Source organism: Silurus meridionalis, chromosome 4, assembly GCF_014805685.1.
Source record: "Silurus meridionalis isolate SWU-2019-XX chromosome 4, ASM1480568v1, whole genome shotgun sequence".
NCBI classification, from domain to species: Eukaryota; Metazoa; Chordata; class Actinopteri; order Siluriformes; family Siluridae; genus Silurus; species Silurus meridionalis.
Window position 1 is genome coordinate 12,582,998 of NC_060887.1, and position 20,890 is coordinate 12,603,887.

The 20,890-nt window shown below is 41.3% G+C and overlaps 1 protein-coding gene across 1 annotated transcript; it reads left to right on the forward strand.

Moving 5' to 3' along the window:
• Positions 1-2,754: 2,754 nt before the first annotated feature.
• On the forward strand, positions 2,755-20,508 carry znf574 (zinc finger protein 574). Its single transcript, XM_046848083.1, is given in 8 exon segments — positions 2,755-2,777; positions 6,352-6,534; positions 9,167-10,526; positions 13,038-13,491; positions 15,478-15,572; positions 16,867-17,118; positions 17,121-17,296; positions 19,525-20,508. Coding segments are annotated over 7 exon segments (3,036 nt in total). The 5' UTR covers positions 2,755-2,777; positions 6,352-6,357; the 3' UTR covers positions 20,047-20,508.
• The last annotated feature ends 382 nt before the right edge of the window (positions 20,509-20,890 follow it).

Sequence of the window (20,890 nt, forward strand, 5' to 3'; positions counted from 1 at the left end):
CCCCAGGCCTCCATCACCTCACCTACACCAGTACCTGGCTGAATAATCACAAATTTGCACAATCACACTTCAAAATCTAGTGTAATATATTCTCAGAAGAGTGGAGGATACTATAACAGTATACGGAGACTAAACGTGGAGTGGGCTGTTCAAACAATAAGCACATACAAATCTTACAGCACAAATACAGTAGGACGTTGTGATTTTGGTGTAACTTTTAAACGTGCATTAATAATTCATGATCCCTTTAGGTGAACAAGACTGGGATTAAGTGAGTGTATGATTAAATAAGTGTTCAGTGTTGCTGAGATAGTGTGTTAATCCACAATGTAGACCTGTACAAGACAAACTATCCCACTGTAGCCAAAAACTAGGAACTGACCACATCTCTTAATAAATGCAATCATTTTAAGTAACAGACTGCAATTTACCATTACTGTGACTCTGCCAAAATTCTACTCAATTAAATCATTAAATATGGAGCCAAATATCTACTTGAATGGAAGTGAAAAAAGCATCTACATATAAATTATATTAGACAAGTATTCAGTAATATATATATATATATATATATAGTACAGACCAAAAGTTTGGACACACCTTCTCATTCAAAGAGTTTTCTTTATTTTCATGACTATGAAAATTGTAGATTCACACTGAAGGCTATAAAACTATGAATTAACACGTGGAATTATATATGAAATTATATACATAACAAAAAAGTGTGAAACAACTGAAAAATGTCATATTCTAGGTTCTTCAAAGTAGCCACCTTTTGCTTTGATTACTGCTTTGCACACTCTTAGCATTCTCTTGATGAGCTTCAAGAGGTAGTCACCTGAAATGGTCTTCCAACAGTCTTGAAGGAGTTCCCCGAGAGATGCTTGGCACTTGTTGGCCCTTTTGCCTTCACTCTGCGGTCCAGCTCACCCCTAAACCATCTCGATTGGGTTCAGGTCCGGTGACTGTGGAGCCCTTGATGCCTTCAGTGTGACTCTACAATTTTCATAGTCATGAAAATAAAGAAAACTCTTTGAATGAGAAGGTGTGTCCAAACTTTTGGTCTGTACTGTATATATATATATATATATATATATATATATATATATATATATATATATATATATATATATATATATATATGAACAATTTTTAAAAAGTTAAACACATTTAGTACAATTTCTGTTGACAAATAAGTCTAGAATTTGACGCAGCTAATATAATATGTAGCTCGTGGTTGAACTGATGCTAAAATGACAATATCAAAAAAATAAACAGAACTAGCTTACAGATTAACCCATGGATATTTAAATAACGGTCAAATTAAAATGCAAGGATGGACAAGACATCGTTTTGTTTCCTCATACACTGCAAATCTTCCAAAAATAGTGCTTAAAGGCAGTGAAAAAAACAAAAGGACATGTGAAGTGTTTTCTGTAGTTTTCACTGCGTTTAACAGTATTTTTTTTGAAGGTATGAGACCATTGGTAATTCCTTAAGAGTACAGAGTGCTAGTACCAAACTAAACTCTCTATTATGTTTCCTGTTCACACTGTTGCACTTTATATTATCAGGGCAAACAAACTAAATCTAGCACAATGGTTGGGGTCTCAGGTGATAGAGGAAATCAATTCCAAAGCTCTCAGGGTTGTGTATCAAAAAGGTTTTATTACCAGAGATAAAAACTGAGCAGTTCCAGGAAAGCACTGAACATCACACAGTCTGAGCACACTCTTTTATACTTTTCTAACACTATTTTTATTTCTATAAGAAATCCAAACTTTCCATCATTTACCAACTGGATTTCTTTTCAAAATTGTATTATAACAGTGGCTAATTTAATGTTGACTATTAAAAAAAGAACATCACTATGGTGCCTTCATGAGCATTCATTGAGCAGCAACACACATACACTATATAGACAAAGGTGTGTGAAAACCTGTCCATATCAGCAATGTTTGCACAGTTTACTATAGTGCACTACCATGTCACATCCTCACTGTATCTCTATATACTTATATAATCCTTTATTTATATATATACACACACACACACACACACACACACACACACACACATATGCGTCCATCCATCTATAAGGATTCATGTGTGCTTATGGTTTGAACACCCCATTCCACATTTGGTCCCAATATACTGTTGAAATATCCTCCACTCTCCTGGGAAGAAGTAACATTAGATTTTGGAGTGTGTTTGTGGAGATTCGTGGTCATTTAGATACAAGGGTGTTAGTAAAGTCAGGTACTGATGTAAGTGAGATGAGGAGGCCTTGGGGTGCAGTCAGTGTTCACATTCATCCCAAAGATGTTTATAGATCAGAGCTCTATAACAGGCCACTCATGATTTTAAACTCCAACTGATATAAACCTATAAACCATATGTTGGCTTTGTGCACAGGGGCATTGTCATGATGGAACAGGTTTGGGTCTCCTAGTTCAAGTAAAGAGAGATTTATTGCTGCATTATTTATCATCTATTGATGAACATCCTTTAGCAAAAATGATTAAAGAATGACAAAAAAAATTAGATTTTAGAATAGATTGTTGAAAGACTCGAGTCTGTTCTTGCAGAGCCTCACATTCACCCAGCCGAGTTTCTCTCCGTGCGACTCTATTGGTGGACTCGACATCTCCAGTTGACCAATCAGGTGGCGTGTTGTTGAAACGCTCCTAATGTCATATCAGGTCTAAAGCAGTCAGGCAGTATTGGGTGAGTTAATATTTTTTCCCGAATTTTATGCGGTTTAAACAGCACTTATAGTGAGTATTCGGAGCGAATGTCGATTATTGATCGGTTGTAAGGTCTGAACAGGACTTGTGGTGTTTGGAGTTTCTACTGGGGGAGACAGTCGCCGCGTTGCGCTCGCGGGAGCGCCATTATTACCACCGAAGAAGCGCGCGGCGTCCTTCTTCGGCGCTTCTTCGCCCTTCGCTCTGTTGTTGTCAAGTGTTTTACAGCGACTCGACGCACTCGGTGCCATCAGCCTCCCTCCCCCTCCATCACCTGGCGTAAGCCGGCGCTCTGAGCATCTGACGCTGCAGATCTATTTGTTCCTGACGGTCGGCGACATTTCTAGAGATCCTCCGCGTTAGCTCGGTTGCTAACGTTTGCACCAAGCAGCTAGCATGCTTCTTCCAGCTAGCACAGACCCGGCTAGCTAGCCCAAGGCGTTGGCTGTGCTTTCTGACTAGCCTGCAAGTTCTAGCCACACTCCTGAATTTGTCCATTAATACAAACTAGTTCCGCTGTCCTCCACACCAAGGGATATGTGATTGAGAATGTCCCAGCGGACAGGAAGTCCCTTCACCCTTTCCCTTCAGAATCACTTTTGGGCGGCTTGGCCAGTTTAGTCCTGTCCAGAGGTTACCCGAATATATGTGAAAGACACCTTCTCAATCAAAAACACAAAACAAAAAACTTGTTACGCCATAACATCAGAATTAAACGTATGCTTCAAAGTACTGCGTATACTCAATATGACCCAAGTGATCAGGGACGCATCTGGTGTTTGCGAAAAAAGCAGAAGTTGCTTGATGTTCAGGGATCATTCAAAAAATCTTGATGTTTCATAGATTCTGGTGGAATTTTAAAGTATGCATTACTTTTCTCATATTTATAAAGCCCATATTAATTTATTTTTAAAAGCAAATTGTTTGCATTAGTTCCGTGCAGGAACTTCTTTTGTAACCTGAAGAGGGCGCTGTTCTTGAGTTCATTGAGTCTAGACTTGTTTTTGGCACCCTTTCAATAAAGATGGGTCAAAGATCTTTTTATGGATAATCGGCATATTTTTGTTGCACCTCAACTTATTAAAATTCTAATTTTTGATTGCCGTAAAATAACAACATAAATTCGCTACCCCACACGGTACTGAATAACTGCGATTAGTTTATATCTATATTTTGCTTGTAAAATATACAAGCCTGTTCCTGACAGTTTGTTACACCAGAATGTAAATATTGGGGGTCTCGGATACAGTGGTGGGCTGTTTGTGTTACCTGGGCCTTCAGTGGTGTCCTACCTGAATCAATCCACCTCTTAATAGCATCATTATGACACCATGACTATAGAAACTAGAAGTCGAGTGAAATGTGATGCTGATTTATTATTACCAATTTTCTTTTCCGCTTCATTTCATTAAATCTGACAGTTAATTCATAAGACATGGTACAGAAAATTGCTTACTTATTGAACAATAAAAGCCTCCCCCCTAGCGCCATCTGTTGGTACGGGAGAGTTGTGTTCTCTCGCACGGTTTGGTGAGTCGGATGCGCCTGCTTAACAATCGGCCTAATTTGTAGCGCAATCGTCCGATCAATCGTTCAGCCTCTAATAGGAACCATCAATATTATAGAGACTCAATATAACAGAGCGCTGGATCACTGACTGGTATCTCATACACTGAGAATAAATGCATTACTAAAACAAGAAACCCAACTAACACAATTTAACAAATCTCCTTTCACTATCCACCACATATACCATCTCTAGCAGAAGCATCAACATTGGGAACACCTGGGAAATTTTTGCAGGTGAAAAAACGCTGCTTGCTTTTTATACGCACAGTTGTAGCTTTTGCGGTTTCCCTGTTTGGAGGCCGAATTAAGACTACTGACAAATGCTGGTATGAGAAAGTTACGTTCTCTTGTACACAATTTGGTGTGTCTGCTAATCGGACGAATTTTTCAGCGCAATCGGACGATGCTGATTAATTAGGTCGACCTTTATCTGTGCCCAAATCGATTTCTTCTCCTCTGTCAGCTATTGTGGAATGGAAAAAAAAACAGCTATTAATCAACATTAATATACATATACAAGCTTGTACTGTTTGCTACAAATGCCGTTTGCATGTATGCCAAATGAGACATCGGTCCTGTTCTTACTATTACAACTCACTCTGGCATGTTGCCTTAATGATCAGGCGTACGGCAGACTATACCCGATATTTCACCTCAGACTGAGACAAAATAAATCGACCACGAGACGCCCCGGATGTCTCGTCCTGATTGGTTATCTTTGAATCTTTGGTTTAACAAGGTTCTCCTTTAAAATAATAAAGTACCGCATGTCCTCGTAGTTCGAGTGGACTTGCTGTGACTTTATATTCACCACGAGTCACTAATAAGGACCTAAAGCGTAGTTCGCACACACCTATTACTAAGTAGTAACAGGATCCTAATGCGTAGCCGTCAATAAGTGAGGCATGGGAACAAATCAATTAAATCACTGGAACCGGATCATTGAATCTCAGCCACGAGTAAGTAAGGCGTGGGAACGAGATCGTTAAGACGCGGGGATGCGATAATTGTCATAGCTTGCGAATGAGATAATTAACTGCTGCCTTGCAGCGGCCACTTGTTCAATTAGTTAAAATGTAGACATTGTCGTAACTAGTAAGTGTAACTATACGATCACTAGACACTATTTTAAACTTGCTTGTGGAGATTTCAGCCACAAAGGCGTTAGTAACAGGTACTGATGTAGGTGAGGAGACCTGAGGTGCAGTCAGTGTTTCAGTTCATCCCAAAAGGTATTCAGTAGGGTTGAGGTCAGAGCTCTATAGCAGGCCACTGAAGATCTTCCACTCCAGCCTATGAAGACTGTATGGTCTTGGAGCTGGCTTTGTGTTAACAGTTCGGAGGCACATATGGTTTGAAAAGTCAGATGTCCCAATAATTTTGTCCTTATAGCGTATTACGACGACGTCGAATCAGCTGTGAAATCGCTGCATGTGTGAACTAGGTTTATCTTTATTTGACATTTTTATTGCTGAAATTGTAAACAAGAATATCTGTGAAAACTAAACACATTAAGTGCATTTAATTGCCATGTTAAATCAAAATACAAATAAAGTTTAAAGGTCCCTCCGCAGGGACTCATAATTATTCTCACCCGTGTATTTATGGGCCGCTGCAGAGGGACTTTTTGAGCGCACTGTATATAAATGAAAATATAAGAATCAATTTTCAAATGACTTCAAAAACGGTAACCGCGCTATACAGTGTTTTTTTTTTATGTTTCAGTTTGGAAACTCCCTGCCGTTTTCATTTTCCTCCATTTTTTATAGCGTCTCCAGAGTTTAGCAGGCGGCGCGTCAGTAATTATGGTCCGTGGGAAACGCAGTGCTTCGTGTGTAGTTAAATGGAGTAAGCTGATTTTTGTAATCGTTACAGCCGCAGTGTGAACGTAGCAAAAGTCGTGATGGTCGTGACTTAACGCTCTCGTTCCTGAACTTATGGCCATGCTTCAGGATTCAGTTCTAGACGTAACCATCCAGTAAACCATCCAAACCCTCTAAACTAAAAGTTCTACCTGCTTGTGTGTTTGTTTTAGGCAGGCATGGAGAGCTCGTCAGTGTACATGTGTTTCCCGTGCTACCGGGAGTTTCCTACACTTGAGGAAGTGCTGACACACCAGCTGACCTGCACTGCTGAGAACACACAACCGTTGCCTGTTGGTGCTGCCATCGAAGCTGCTGCCATAGAAGCTGCTGCCATTGAAGCTGGCCTGCCACAGGTGCTTTTCTCTCTTTTTTTTTTCTTTCACTTTCACACAAACACAAACACATACACTCAGCTCATTCTGTCTGTAAATGACTGAAAGTAGACTAGATTAGTTTTTTGCTTTTTGAACAATTCCACATTTATTCCCCATTTGTTTTTATAATATCCTCCACTCTTCCTAGATGTTCCACTAGATTTTGGAGTGTCCTTTCACTGGCTGTTGGAACAGGTTTGAGTCTCCTAGTTCAAGTGAGGGAAAATTGCTATAGGGGGACTTCCTATATAATTGTGCCTTCAACTTTGTGTAAGAGTTTTTTTGAAGAAGGTCTGGTGCCAGTATCATATTGTCTATACTACTGCTACTAGGGCTACTTCTAGGGGTGTCCGTCTATCGCTAACGCAATAATTTCATTGCATAAGAAATTAGCCTCAGTATCGTTGTCTTGGATCGCTGCATCAAATCTCAAAGCATTATTAATACTCACTGAAGCTGAACTTGAGATCTGATGCTTAATTCTCAGACAGTCAGTTTAATGACTGTTTAAAAAAAAAAAAAAAAAAAAAAAGTTGCATTGAGCTCATTTATTCGACGCTCCGTGTGTCGCATTAGAAAACAGAATGTATTATTGCACACAGCGTTATTAAATTAGACTAATGTCATCAAACAGGATGTCCCTGGCAATGAAACGGATGTTTTTTTTTTCTCGGATCTTGGCTAATTTTCAACCTTATTGCCACGATCCTATATAGCTTTAGGCACCGGTTATTACCCGAGGTAATTACATACGACGCTAGCGAATGCCTCTATTTAGTTGAATCAGATTTTTTTCCTGCCCCCCCCCCTCCAAATGGCGCTTAAATGCACAGCTGTAATTATCTGAAATAGGCTCGAACGTTGAAAGTGTTGCTTTTAAGCCAAAAAGATATTTGAAATGTAAATTGAAGCGTAATTCGGGGGTTGTGTATACTTCCTAATTTTCCCTTCATAATTATAGCAAGAAGAGTGTACACTCGAGTATTTGCCTTTGTGTGCTAATATTGGCGAGCACGCCGCACAATATTGATTTATCGTTCCCTAAACGAGTGACTCGCACGAACCTGCCCGAGAGACGACCTTAGATAACCTTATACGGTGGGACGTTCATTCGAATTAATTAATTTTCTTTTAGTAGAGTGTGTGTATGATAGAATGGCAGATAGAGACTCATAGAGGCCTCATGATCAAAATCTAATTGATTTAGAAAGATTTTATTTGTTTACTTAGTTATTTGGGTATTTTATATATTTTTTTCTGAACAGTAATATGCTTTGATTTATGATATGACAAGATTGTTATGAGAGCAGACATTGTTGTGGATTTCCAGACAAAAATATCACAGGGACATCAAGGTTGCGTAATACACTAGCTGGCCGTCATTGCATATTTATCCAAAGCAATTTCAACAGTTGTAACGATGTTTAATGATGTAATCTCCTCAGGTGACTACCAATAAATGAGAATCAATAAATCCCTTAAAAAAAACACCTAAGCAAGAAAAGAGCTGAATCTATTTTTTTTTACTCTTGATTCTCTCTCTCTCTCTCTCTCTCTCTCTCTCTCTCTCTCTCTCTCTCTCTCTCTCTCTCTCTCGCTCTCTCTCGCTCTCGCTCTGGATGCTGGGTCTTGTATTAGAACTAGCCTAAAGCCAGCTCCATGAGCATATAATTTACATGGGTTGGAGTGGAAGATCTTTAGTGACCTGCTATAGAGCTCTGACCTCAACCCTATTAAACACCTATGTGATATATTGGAACATCAGTATCTGATGTTACTAACGCCCTTGTGGCTGAATGAGCACAAATCTCCAAAAAACACCCCAAAATCTATTGGAACATCTTTCTAGAAGAGTGGAGGTTATAATAGCAGCAAATGGGGACTCAATGTGGAATAAGATGTTCAAAATCAACCTCAGTCAGATGATCACAAGCGCTTGCCTTTATGTTTGCGTTCTCTTTTTTTCCAAAAACTGTGATTGATTGATATCTTTTGTGTGCGTAATATTTACTCCTATCTTACCCGCTTCAAAAGACTTTGTTAAAAGCCCGTCTCTTTTGTGCTCCAAACTAAATACTCTGCCATCACTTGCGATAGGGTACGAACGCAGCAACTATTTTTAAATGCTGGCACAGCACACAGCTGGCAGACGGCTTTCGCCTCGTCAGATAAAGAGGATGTCGCAGACTGTTCCATCGGATTACTGTAATACAACCCCCCTGCTGGGTCCTTCCTAAAGAGTCTGCACTTAATAACGGTATTGAATGTGACACGAGAGGGAAAAAAAAGAAGCTGCGAGTGTGTTTACGCTCCATAAGGTTCGCGATTAGAAAGCGGCATAAGGGAATGGTCTTTTGAGGTTTTCGTCTTTTTTGCGACGGTCCCGTTTTTTTTTCCGGAACGCGTTGAATATAAAAACGAGCAGACTTGGTGTTTTTGCGCTGAACAAAAATTTCAAACGGACACAAAGCAGCACGATAGTGCGACACATTAGGCAACAGGCTTTATATAAGTCGTTTATAAACGTATATGTTTTGCAAGTACAACTCTGAACGAGCATATTCTCAAATGAACAAGTCTTGAATTGTTCACTTTTTCCTCTCTGTTTCAGTTGGAAGCTCAGACAGTGTATGTTCCTGAGGTTCAGACTGAGAGGAAACCTGTACCGTCCTCAGATGTGCCACGCGTCCTCTACCAATGCGCTGACTGTGAACTCTTATTTGATGCGCTCATGCTATGGCAGCAGCACCGAAAGCTCGGGTGTTGTATGGAGACTGGACCTGAGGATGTAGCTGCCACTTCAGTGCCACAACCCATCGGTCAGGAGGTTACACCTGAGAGCGAGGTGATCTATAATATCCAGCCAATTGAGTTGGAACAAAGTGAAACCAAAGACGAAGCAAGCTTGGAGACTTTTAGTCTGGCAAACACAGAATTACCAGAGGCAAAAACGGAAGGTGACCCACAGCTGAGTTTGCTGAGTAGCGACGATCCCCCTGAACCCACTGCAGAGCCCACGCCTCAGGAGGCCGAGAGCACAGAGCCTGTCCAGGAACCCAGCCCGCAAGTGAGACGGAGAAGCCAGAAGAAGGCTAAGCCGCCCTCCAGCCTGCTTTGCGTGGAGTGCGGGCGCTGCTTCAGCTTGGCGTCCGAGCTGGTAACTCATCGCAAGACTGCGCACAACCTGAGAGAGGCCATCCATCGGTGCAACGTGTGTGGCGAGGGCTTCCTCAACACCACGCTCTTCCTCTACCATCGCAAACAGCACCGCAGTCTAACGCAGGAAGATGAGCCGAAAGAGGTGGAGGTGCCCCAGCTCTCCACCGCCTTGCTGGAGGCTCCAGGAGAGGGGCTACTCTTGCTTGCCACTGCCGGTGAGGGTCAGAGTCTGATGGAGATCACCACTCTGGAGCAGACAGCGCCCGAGGCTGTGCCCATCTCTCAGGTAGAAGTTGAACTCGATCAGGAGATCCGAGGCGAGGTCATCCATTCGAGCGAAGATGAACCGCTGCCTCAGGCAATCGAAGGAGAACAACTAGAAGAGACAGAATTCGAGGGGATCGTCAACATGGACGAAGAGGAAATCGAAGGCCGAGCCGAGCCCATGAACGAGGAAGTAGTCGAAGAGAAACAAGTAGAGATGGAGACTAGTGATGCGGACATGGCAGAGACAGGCGAGGCCGCATCGCCTGTGCTTTCCACTCCCCAGAACTTCCTGTGTAGTCAGTGTGGGTGCTCCTTCAACTCCGCTCATGAGTTAGCAAAGCACCGCAGTAGCGAGCACGGCCTGGCGGAGGCGCTGCACAGTTGTGTAGAGTGTGGCCAGGAGTTCATGAGCACCACTCAGTTTCTGTACCATCGCAGAGAACATCGCAAGGACGTACCGTCTCCTTCTGCAAGACTGAACTCCACTCTCACGTCTCTGGCCAAACACCCTGCTGCTTCCCCTGTCCTTCTGCTCCGTCGGCCAGGTCGGTGGCTGCTAAGATTTATTTATTCTATACATGCAGTAGGAGATACAGAAAATTTCACAGCTGGGTTTCAGAACTAGATCTCTTCAGTTCTTCAGTATTTTTCTATTCTGCACAGCCCTAACAGTAGGGTCAGCTTTTAAGGCAAAGCATTTAGTATAAATGTGCTCGTTTAAATTGTATCTCTCCACATAATCAACAAACTAATAATCAGATTTTTTATATAAAAAAAAGGGAAAATACATGATTTGACATTTATGAACGGCGTCACAGGTGTAATCACTTATTGTATATTTTGTTGTTTTGTATAATTGCGATGAATATGAATTTTACATGTTAAAGGTTGTACGTGAAAGCAGTAGCAAATAATAACACATAGCGAAGTGAGTCAGTGTTAGTCATTAGGAGAGGATAACAGGAAGCAACGCTGTGCACAAGAAGCATATGCAATTACGAGCGAGTGCAAAAGCATGCACACACTTCGGGGTAAATTACCGAAAACAAGCATGTTTTCATTTAGTGCACCATGACATTAAGTGTATTAAGGTTCGCAGATGTTCATTAGTTATCACTATATGGATGGAAGTTTGTGGACACCTGATCACAAGATTGGTATGTTTTTTTGAAACATCCCATTCCACATTTAGTCTCTGTTTGCTGTTATAATAACCGTCACTCTTCCGGGAAGATGTTCCACTAGATCTTTGGCGTGTGCTTGTGGAGATTTGTGCTCTTTCTGCCACATGCTGGAACAGGGTTTGGGTTTCTAAGATCAACTGAAGGAAAAATTGTATTCTACCGCATCCAAAGACATCCTACACAATTGTGTGCCTCCAACTCTGTAGTCCAGGGTTCCTGCGAGGTCTTAAAAAGTCTTAAATTAAGAAAATGTCCATGTAACTCTTGCCTCTAATGAGCATTGAAATGCTTTCGCAGCACTTTAGAATGTTTTTGTTAGTTAGTTTCTGTGTTGGTGTTTTTTTTTCCTTCTCCACTACATATAATTTGCTGTTTTATGATTAGAAATGAGACCAACATGCAACAGCCAATCAGCTTTCTGTTGTTGGGGCGAATCTGTGGAGATTGTACCAGAAACGTAAAACGAATTTTCAGATATGGGGAAGTGCTGTGATAGAAGAGTATCTGAGAGTGAAAGGGAAAGTTTATAGGACTGTGGTGAGACTTGTGATGTTGTATGGTTTAGAGACAGTGGCATTGAGTAAAAGACAGGAGGTGGAGCTGGAGGTAGCAGAGCTGAAGATGTTAAAGTTTTCGTTGGGGGCGTGACGACGATGAACAGGATTAGAAATGAGGGACAGCGCATGTGGGACGTTTTGGAGACAAGGTGAGGGAGGTGAGATTGAGATGGTCTGGACATGTGCAGAGGAGGGACATGGGGTATATCGGTAGGAGAATGCTGAGGATGGAGCAACCAGGAAGGAGGAAAAGAGGAAGGTCAAGGAGGAGGTTAATGGATGTGGTGAAGGAAGACATGCAGGTAGTTGGTTTGAAAGAGGCAGATGTAGAGGACAGGGGGGTATGAAGACGGATGATCCGCAGTGGCGACCCCTAATGGGAGAATCCGAAAGATGATGATGATGATATGGGGAAGTGCAAGTTTAGTGATACTTGACTTGAAAAAAAAAAGTATTTAGGACTTGGTTACAGTCAGTTGCTAACAACGTATTGTGTGTGTTTTTGATGTTGAGATAAAGGTCTTAAATTCCTTTCCTAATGGTCTTTAAAAAGTCCTAAATTTGATTGTGAAACCGGCAGAAACCTGGAAAAGTCTGGTGTCCCAATTCTTTTGTCTGTATATTTAACATTTGTGTTAAGATATTAATATCAGGAAGAATTTTGTTTGAATAGCTTTTTGAATGTCATTTAATTACCTTCTTCTCTGTCCTTTGCACATTTACCCTCATTTAAAGGTCCAGGATCAGTAGAAAGGTGGAAATATGCAATATGAACACACCCACAGGTTCTCCAGATATGTAGTGAGGCTTGATTTTTATATATATATATATATATATATATATATATATATATATATATATATATATATATATATATATATATATATATATATATAACAGAGATTCATTAACATTAGTTAGGTTAGAAGGCATCTTGGATGTCATCATCTAATCTTGGATGCAGCTGGTCTCTGAATCTATTTTTATGACATCTTAAACCTTATACATAAAGAATGAATGGAAGCATTTCAAGTAGTCAGGTAGGATTTTGTTGTCATTTCAGCTATATACAGTGCAGTAGACAATGTAACGAAACAAAACGTTACCCCAGGACCAAGGTCCTTCCTTTTCATATTTCCTTTTCATTACTTCCTTTTCTCTTATTTTTTATTATAAAAGGAAATATCACAATTTTTGTGATGTTGAATAATTTGGCCAAAACTACCCATTTTACAATCTTGTCTCTCGGTATATCGAATAGTTCTGATGATAAAAACAGAAGTAAAAATTCTTGAATTCCCTTTCGCCCCTTTAGAAACCTCGACCGAAACGCCGCTGCCCGACGCTACGCTCGAGGCCACAGCCAAGCTGAGCCGCGACTGGTCACGCACGCCGCTCCCTCACGAGTGCCCGCACTGCGGGCAGGGCTTCACGCGGCGCAGCCTCCTGCGCGAGCATGTCTTCCAGCACACAGGCGAGAAGCTGTTCAACTGCAACCTGTGCAACAAGAGTTTCCCAACACCCGCCGGCCTGCTGCGCCACAGCCTGTGCCACGGTCCGCCACGCTCCTTCACCTGCCCCGTCTGCACCAAAACCTTCTCTCAGCCTGCCTCGCTCAAACGCCACATGCTCACCCACGAGGACGGCACCGAGAGGAGAGGCCAGGGGCGCAGCAAAGGCAGAGGACGTCCTCCTGGAGACATCCGTCTGCTCAGTTGCCCCGACTGTCCTGCCAGCTTCAAGCTGGACGCACAGCTGCAGATGCACAGGTGGGGGAGTCACTGAAAAGCTTTTTACAGGAAGTCAACTTAGTTCCTTTTTATTATTATTTTTTTAAACAAACCTGAGGTGTGCATAAAAGGAGAGTAGAGTGCAATGACATCAGAGTTGAAACAAATGTTTTATAGGCGCTCGTTTAATATTCATTCTCGCCGAAGTGAATAAATTTCCAGAGTGGCGCTTTTTACCGAAGGAGAAGGGTTCTCTTAAAAAAAAAAAAAAAAAAAAAAAAAAGAAGAAAAAGTCGGTTTTAACATTTATTCTTGCATTGTCCTTGACTAAATAATTTAATACTTGCCCTGTCGCTGCACTGTTATGCTTTTTAATAGCTTTCTCCTTGAAACTATGTCGTTAAAGTGAGATATTAGGACAGAAAATTTTATATTGCCTTATATGATTAGCATATCGTGATTTTTTTTTTTTAAACACTCTCCTCACTTTCACTTCCATTCCTCTTAAATATGAGAAAGTCTGCTTCTAATCCAGATGTGACGGCTGATGTTGAACTGCAGGTAGCACATGACTGTGCAGACAGAACACGAGTTTCGAGCGGGGAGTGTATGAAGCGTCACCCTTGACCCGTCTCATTAGAAGGCATGACCTCATCAAGGCATGTCTTAGAGATATTAATCAGCCAGTGTCAGTCTGCTCTCCAGAGGTCCTTTTTCAGATTATAAATCCAGTGAGAAGGGAATTTCAACCCTCAGATCGACTCGGCTCTGACAACTGTGGTTCAGTTTACAGAGGTTGGGTATTAATGGGGAAAGGCGGCTCTGTGCTCCGCATACTAACATCCTTTCCGGGGTTAAAGCAGCACCCTTATTCCATCTACATTGTTATTAGAGTTCTACCGGCCTGGACCTTCTTATGTAATGACAGTTTATATATACAACAGTTGTAAAGGTTTTTGTTAAATTTTTTTTGGGATGCACTCTCACATTTACGGAGTCAAAATATAATCTGTTGAGGCTCAAGCAGGAAAGCGATTCGACCCTGAAACGACCCAGCCTATATAGTGAGCCTCGAGCAATTTAGGACAGAGCCGTAGCGAGTCCAAAGGGCAAAATGTTTTACCTGAACTTTAAGACCTTTTCAAAAACAAAACATGAACCAACGTCTGTCGAATTTGGACCGACTGACGCATCACGATGTAAGTCAGACCCGAAAATGACAGGATGACTTGCCTGATGATGATTCTGTGGCTCTGGAAGTGTTTCACATTTGTTGTTTTTGTTCTTTTTTTTTTTTTTTTTTTTTGAAAGAATTTTTGATTTGTTTATATATTTTTTTGGAGCGATACAACAAATGCCTACAGCCCTCATGGCCTGTTTACAACTGTTCAACACGAGTCTGCTGTTTGTGAAGATGTGAACAATAGCAACATGCTTGATGCAGCAATTGAGCACAGCCGAAAAAAGGAAATCAAACTATACAAAGAGAAAGTCAATCAATAAATAGATTAGATTAAATAGAATTAAATATTTTATGCAGTTGTAGCATTTATTTCCTCTCTGTACTTCTGCTAGTACATGAGACCATCTGTTTTATTTTATTATAAATATGTACTGAGGTACCTAATACACATACTTAATTCAGCTTAATAATACGGTGTTTATTTTTAGGTTTACTTGCCATATAGGAAGACTTTTCAGGTATATAATTACTGACTGCGGCCTTGCAGCTCCCTGCTATTTGTCAACCCCCCCCCACCCGTCCATTAATCCATTAGTGGACAAGAAATCATCGCCGGTCCACCGCTGACCTGATGTTATTTGGATGATGCATGTAAGGCGCAGGTCATATTCTCGGCCACCTCAGTGTCTACATGTACCATGTTCATCTCAGACACATTGTCCCAAATACAGATGAATCTAGCAGTATGAGACTTACAGTGCGATTGTTAACCGATTGAGTCGAACACATTTGAATAATAGCATTTGATTTGTGTGTGTGTTTTTTCTTCTTTTCCGCCACAGGCTGCTGCACACTAGTCACCCTTTCCCCTGCACCATTTGCGGACAAGCTTTTAAGCGGCGGAAAGAGCTCGACCTGCACTCTCTCATGCACCAAGGTCAGAAGCCAGCGTAGAGTACATCAACTCACTGTCAATGTGCTTTGTTTGTGTATTATATGTTGGCCAAAAGTATTTGGGCACCCATATGTCGGTCTTCTCACCAAACTCCCAAATAAAAATCCTGTTTCAGCACAACAATCTCCCCGTGTACAAAACAAGCCCCGTTAAGACATGGTGTTCCAAGGTTGGTGGGGATTAGAAGAACCCGAGTCATCTGATCTGCACCGAACCCTGACCTCAACCTCACTTGAACACCTTAGGGATTAATAAGCAACTCAGGCGTCAAGATCCAGCCTCAAGATCGTGAGTTTGAATGAGCACAAATCTAGTGGAAAGTCCTCCGAGAAGAGTGGAGCTTATTATTGTCGGGTGTCCACATACTTTTGGTCGTAATGTGTTAATATTTTCTCATGATGCCTGCCATGTTGCTTCTGTTGGTCCCTTTTTCACCACTCGTTCAAATTTTGAGATTTGGAAAGAAATTAAACCCGAGCACAGTCTTTCCTCACTATTGTTTGGCTATGACAGCGTTAAGCAGTGTATACACACACATACACACACACACACACACACACACACTTAGGTGTAAGTCTGTTCTTCTAGTGCTCTTTCTCTTTTTCCCGTTTTCCCGCGGACCCCCTCTGATGAATGTCCTCTTATCGATCGGTCCTCAGACGGCAATGGATAAATGGGGTCAGAGGTCACATTGATTAGCTGCACATATTGATAAGATCAGCTGCTGATCAGTCACTTTCTCATCAGGCTAATACCACTGGGTCGAGTGTGTGTTTGTGTGCGAGAGAGAAATAGATTGAGAAGATGGCAGTTCACTTATGTAAGAGTGAGCGTTTGAAGACTGTAAAGGTCAAGCTCTGACAAGCGCATCTGCATCCAGAAGTTTCTATCTATCTTTGTATTTTATTCCTCTTTTCCCCACTCATGTCTTTAGATAAAGCTGAGAGCACGGTGTGCTAATGTTTATATACCACTTTCTGCTTTTCCTTCTGATAAGAGATGCATGTCTGTGTTTTGCTTTTTGTTCCTCTCCACCTTTCTTCTTCTTTTTTTCCTGATAAGGAACCCAAAGTATGTGTGTGTGACAGAGATTTTCCTTCTTGCCTTTGTAGATAAGTGACAAAACCTGTATGTGCTTTAAAGATGCATCTCTCTTCTCTCCTTCTGTTTCTCTGCACCTTTATCACCCTCTCTTTCTCTCCTCCCCCCAGGCAAGAGATCTATTGTGTGAATGTAGGTTTCAATGTTTTAACTTCTGGTGTAATCCCTTCTGTAGATAAGGAGCCTGTGGTGTGTGCTCAGTGTGGTTCTCAGTTCTTGAACCAGGCCGTATTGGATGTGCACATGCAGCGCTGCACAGGAGTGCCGACTCAGCGGCGGCGTTATAAAGGTCATGGGCGTGGCCGAGTAGGTGGTCAGCTCGAGTGCGATATGTGCGGCCACCGCTGCGTGACGCAGGACGGTCTGGACCTGCACCGGCTTTCGCACACGGGCCAGACGCCGCTACGCTGCCCTCTTACACCCTGCAGAAGCGGTTCGCCTCCAGCTCGTCCCTGGCACAGCACGTGGTGGCGCACTGCCGCGCCCCCCTGTCCAAGAGGAACAGCCCGCGCCGATTCACGTGCAATTACTGCACCAAGGAGTTTTCCTACGCCTCCACCTTCGCCGTGCACATGCGCACGCACACGGACGAGAGGCCGTTCGAGGTGAGCTCTAGTTTCTACAAAGAAAACCCCCAAACATGTACTTACAATTACAAAGAACGGTCACTTCATTATAGTAAATTTAAGGCGCGATAATCATTAAAAATTTGTACTCGCACAGATAACTTCAGCACAGTTTTCTGAAGTGCTTTTGGTGCCGGAAAATAGTTTAAAAGTTTCAAAAGCTCCAGTCTGGAATGCTTGTTTAATGTCCGATTGTGCCTCCTGTCAGTCATTCTATAGACACACTACTCTTCTTAAGACATTAGATCATGGCGTTGGAGATTTGTCAACATGGATGAGGGGAAAAATATTTATTCAAAAGCGATTCTATCTACTTTAAAAACGTATCTACTGCACTGTAAATGTAAATAAAAAAATCGAATTTGTATACATATTAAAAAAGATTACATTTATTAATTCGATTATTTAGGTTAGATTCAACTTTATAGGCTCTGTCAATGTACAAGCACAGAAATGCAGTATTTATTTATTGATTGATTAATTAATTTATTTACATCGAGTGAGAGCTCAGGCTGGACCGTCATACAAATAGCCTTGGAATAACTAAGTTGCAACATTTACTTAAGAGTCTTGAAAAGGTTCTCTGTGATTTAACCCTATAACCTTCCACTTATTAACCCACCCCTTCACTGTCTACTCACTGCCCCATAGCGGTGTTTATAACAGTGCTGTCTATTGTGCTTCAATATAAACATAAGTATTCAATATATTGAAAATATATATATATATATATATATATGACTCTACACAGTGCATTATCATTATTTATAGATTTATTTCTATAACCACACAGGTGGATACAAAATGCATTTTTATTTGCCAAAGAAAGTCATTAATTGCTGATGCATGTGGTTAACAATAGGTTTTCCGCCATGTTAGGTTCTCACTAACATTTACAATCTGTTCCTTATTAATGAATTATTTCCCAATACCAGCACACCCTGAAAACAGATCTTGACACGCAGTATAAGATGCAGTACACAGGCATCATTTCTCTGACGGACGCACCAGAGCCTAATAGTGTACTACTGATGTGTGAGAAAATACACATTTCTGTAATAACATAACAAAAAAAAAAAAAAACACACTTTTCAGGAGAGGAGAATATTATTTGCATGACAGTTTTGGCCTATTACTCATTTTAAAACTTTATTTTTAGCTCATGCAGCTGTAAAGTTGCTCAGTGTTGGCTAATGCATTCAAAGATGTTCAGGCAGTAACTGGTTGAGTGTAATGAGAATGATTATTTTGCTCAGCTAATGCTGCCATCTGTTACGCCGGCTTTCTATTTTACCAGGTGACGAACAAAACAGGTATCGGATTTAAGAAAAAAAACCTATACTTTCACATTTAAGCACATATTTGAAGACTTTTTGTTCGTTGGATATAAAATGAAATTTTTTAAATGGTAGGATTTGAATTACTAGATAATGAAATTAAACTAATTGTGGTTTACTATCATATATATATATATATATATATATATATATATATATATATATATATATATATATATATATATATATATAAGGCTTATAGCACTCTCAACCTCCTGTACGTAATGAGTTTGAGAGAGAAGCACACACAAAATCATTGTTCTTCTGTGTTTGTGTAACAAAAGCCAGACTTTCACATTTACTAAAAAGGGGATTATATATATAATTTTTGGTCCAACAGTATTAGTCAATCTAAGACTGTTATTACGATTAAGAAACAAGCCCAATCGATTAAAACCCCTTTTACTTTACACCACTGCTGCTCTCTAATTTCATTGTGTAACTGAGAGGAGAAGCTTTTATCCGCATGTGTGCAGTGAAACACTTCACTCTGTGCGAGCAGATAAGGGCTCGCTTCTATCCAGCGTAGCCCGCGTGCCAATTTGGCTTGGAGAAACAAAAGTCCAGAAACGGAATCGGTCATCCCACATCCCAACGACTTGCTCGTTTTCTTCATGAAGAGAATTATGTAACGGCGTCATATAGCGGTAGAAATTCTCCTTCGCACACTGCGAGCAACTCGATAAGCAACAGGCTGTCCTCGGCTCTCCTCGGCGTTACTGAACACCGGACGTTTATTTTGACGTGCGATTTGAGCGCGTCCTTCAAATGTCATGGTTTGAAGTCTTTCAGTATTTGAGTCAGTATTACCTCTTTTTTTTTTTTTTTTTGTCTGATTTTACTTTTTTTTCCCCCTATCCGCTCTCTTAGTGCACTCATTGCGGGAAGCGTTTTCGGCAGCTCCCCCACCTGCAGGACCACGAGCGTATCCATAGCGGAGAGCGACCGTTCGTGTGCTGGGTCTGCGGGAAAAGCTTTAGCGTGGCGGCACGGTTAGCTGAGCACGCCCGGGTGCACAGTGGAGAGCGCCCGTTCACTTGCCCTCGTTGCCCCACCGCCTTCCGCTCACGCCCCAATCTCCACAAACACCTCCGTCTGCACGGCGACGACCCCGACGTCCCAATCAACGACGCCAACGCAGACCAGGATTCGGCCATACAGACCATCCTGCTGGTCCAGGAAGCACACTCACCCACATCTACACTGGCGACTACCTCCACCACAGTGCCCATCATCCAGGAGGGCACTCTGTTGCCTGAGCAGCATGGCGCCTCGGTAGTGTTCCTCCATAATAACATCGCAGTGCCTGCAGGCAGCATGCCCACCATATCAGTGGTGGCCGGTCAGGAAGTCCCACACACCATAGAGTTTATTATAGAGGAGACTGTGTAGAGCGAGAGAGACAGAGAGAGAGTTTAGTGAAGAAAATTGAATGGAAGGAAAGACAGAGAGATTTGCCAGTTGTGAAATGGCTTCATAGATGGCCACAGAGATAACTTAAGGGTTATCAAGACGAGAAAGAGAAGGAAAAAGAGAATGAGCCCGAGGTTAAACCCTTACAGGATAAAGCATTTCTCTCTGTATGTCTAAGAAAATGTTAGATGATGCTTGGCTTTAATAGCTGTTGCTTTTCATTTCTTGCTTTCTTTTTTTTTTTTTTTTTTTGGACTAGCTGAACCAGAACCCATCGACTATGCCGAATTAATACGGAGGAAAATTAAGCACGGCGTTTTATGAGCTTTGTATATATATATTTCCACCACTCTTTCCCCGTTTGAGTTTGTCGTTATTACATTTGGCATGAATTGCTCATGAAGTTTATAGTGTGTTTTTAATAAAAACAAAATGGCTTCCCAGGGTCTTCTGTGTCCATGATTTCTCATTTAATGCATGATATCATTATTATTCTGATACAAGTTCTGATCATGTTATGCACATGCCTTGTTTTATTTAAAAAATAGAACTTAAGTATGGATAAGTGGTGTCTAGATAGAAATTTAGTACAGTATTGTTCAAAATAATAGCAGTACAATGTGACTAACCAGAATAATCCAGGTTTTTAGTATATTTTTTATTGCTACGTGGCAAACAAGTTACCAGTTGGTGCAGTAGATTCTCAGAAAACAAACAAGACCCAGCATTCATGATATGCACGCTCTTAAGGCTGTGCAATTGGGCAATTAGTTGAAAGGGGTGTGTTAAAAAAAATAGCAGTGTATGCCGTTGACTGTACAAA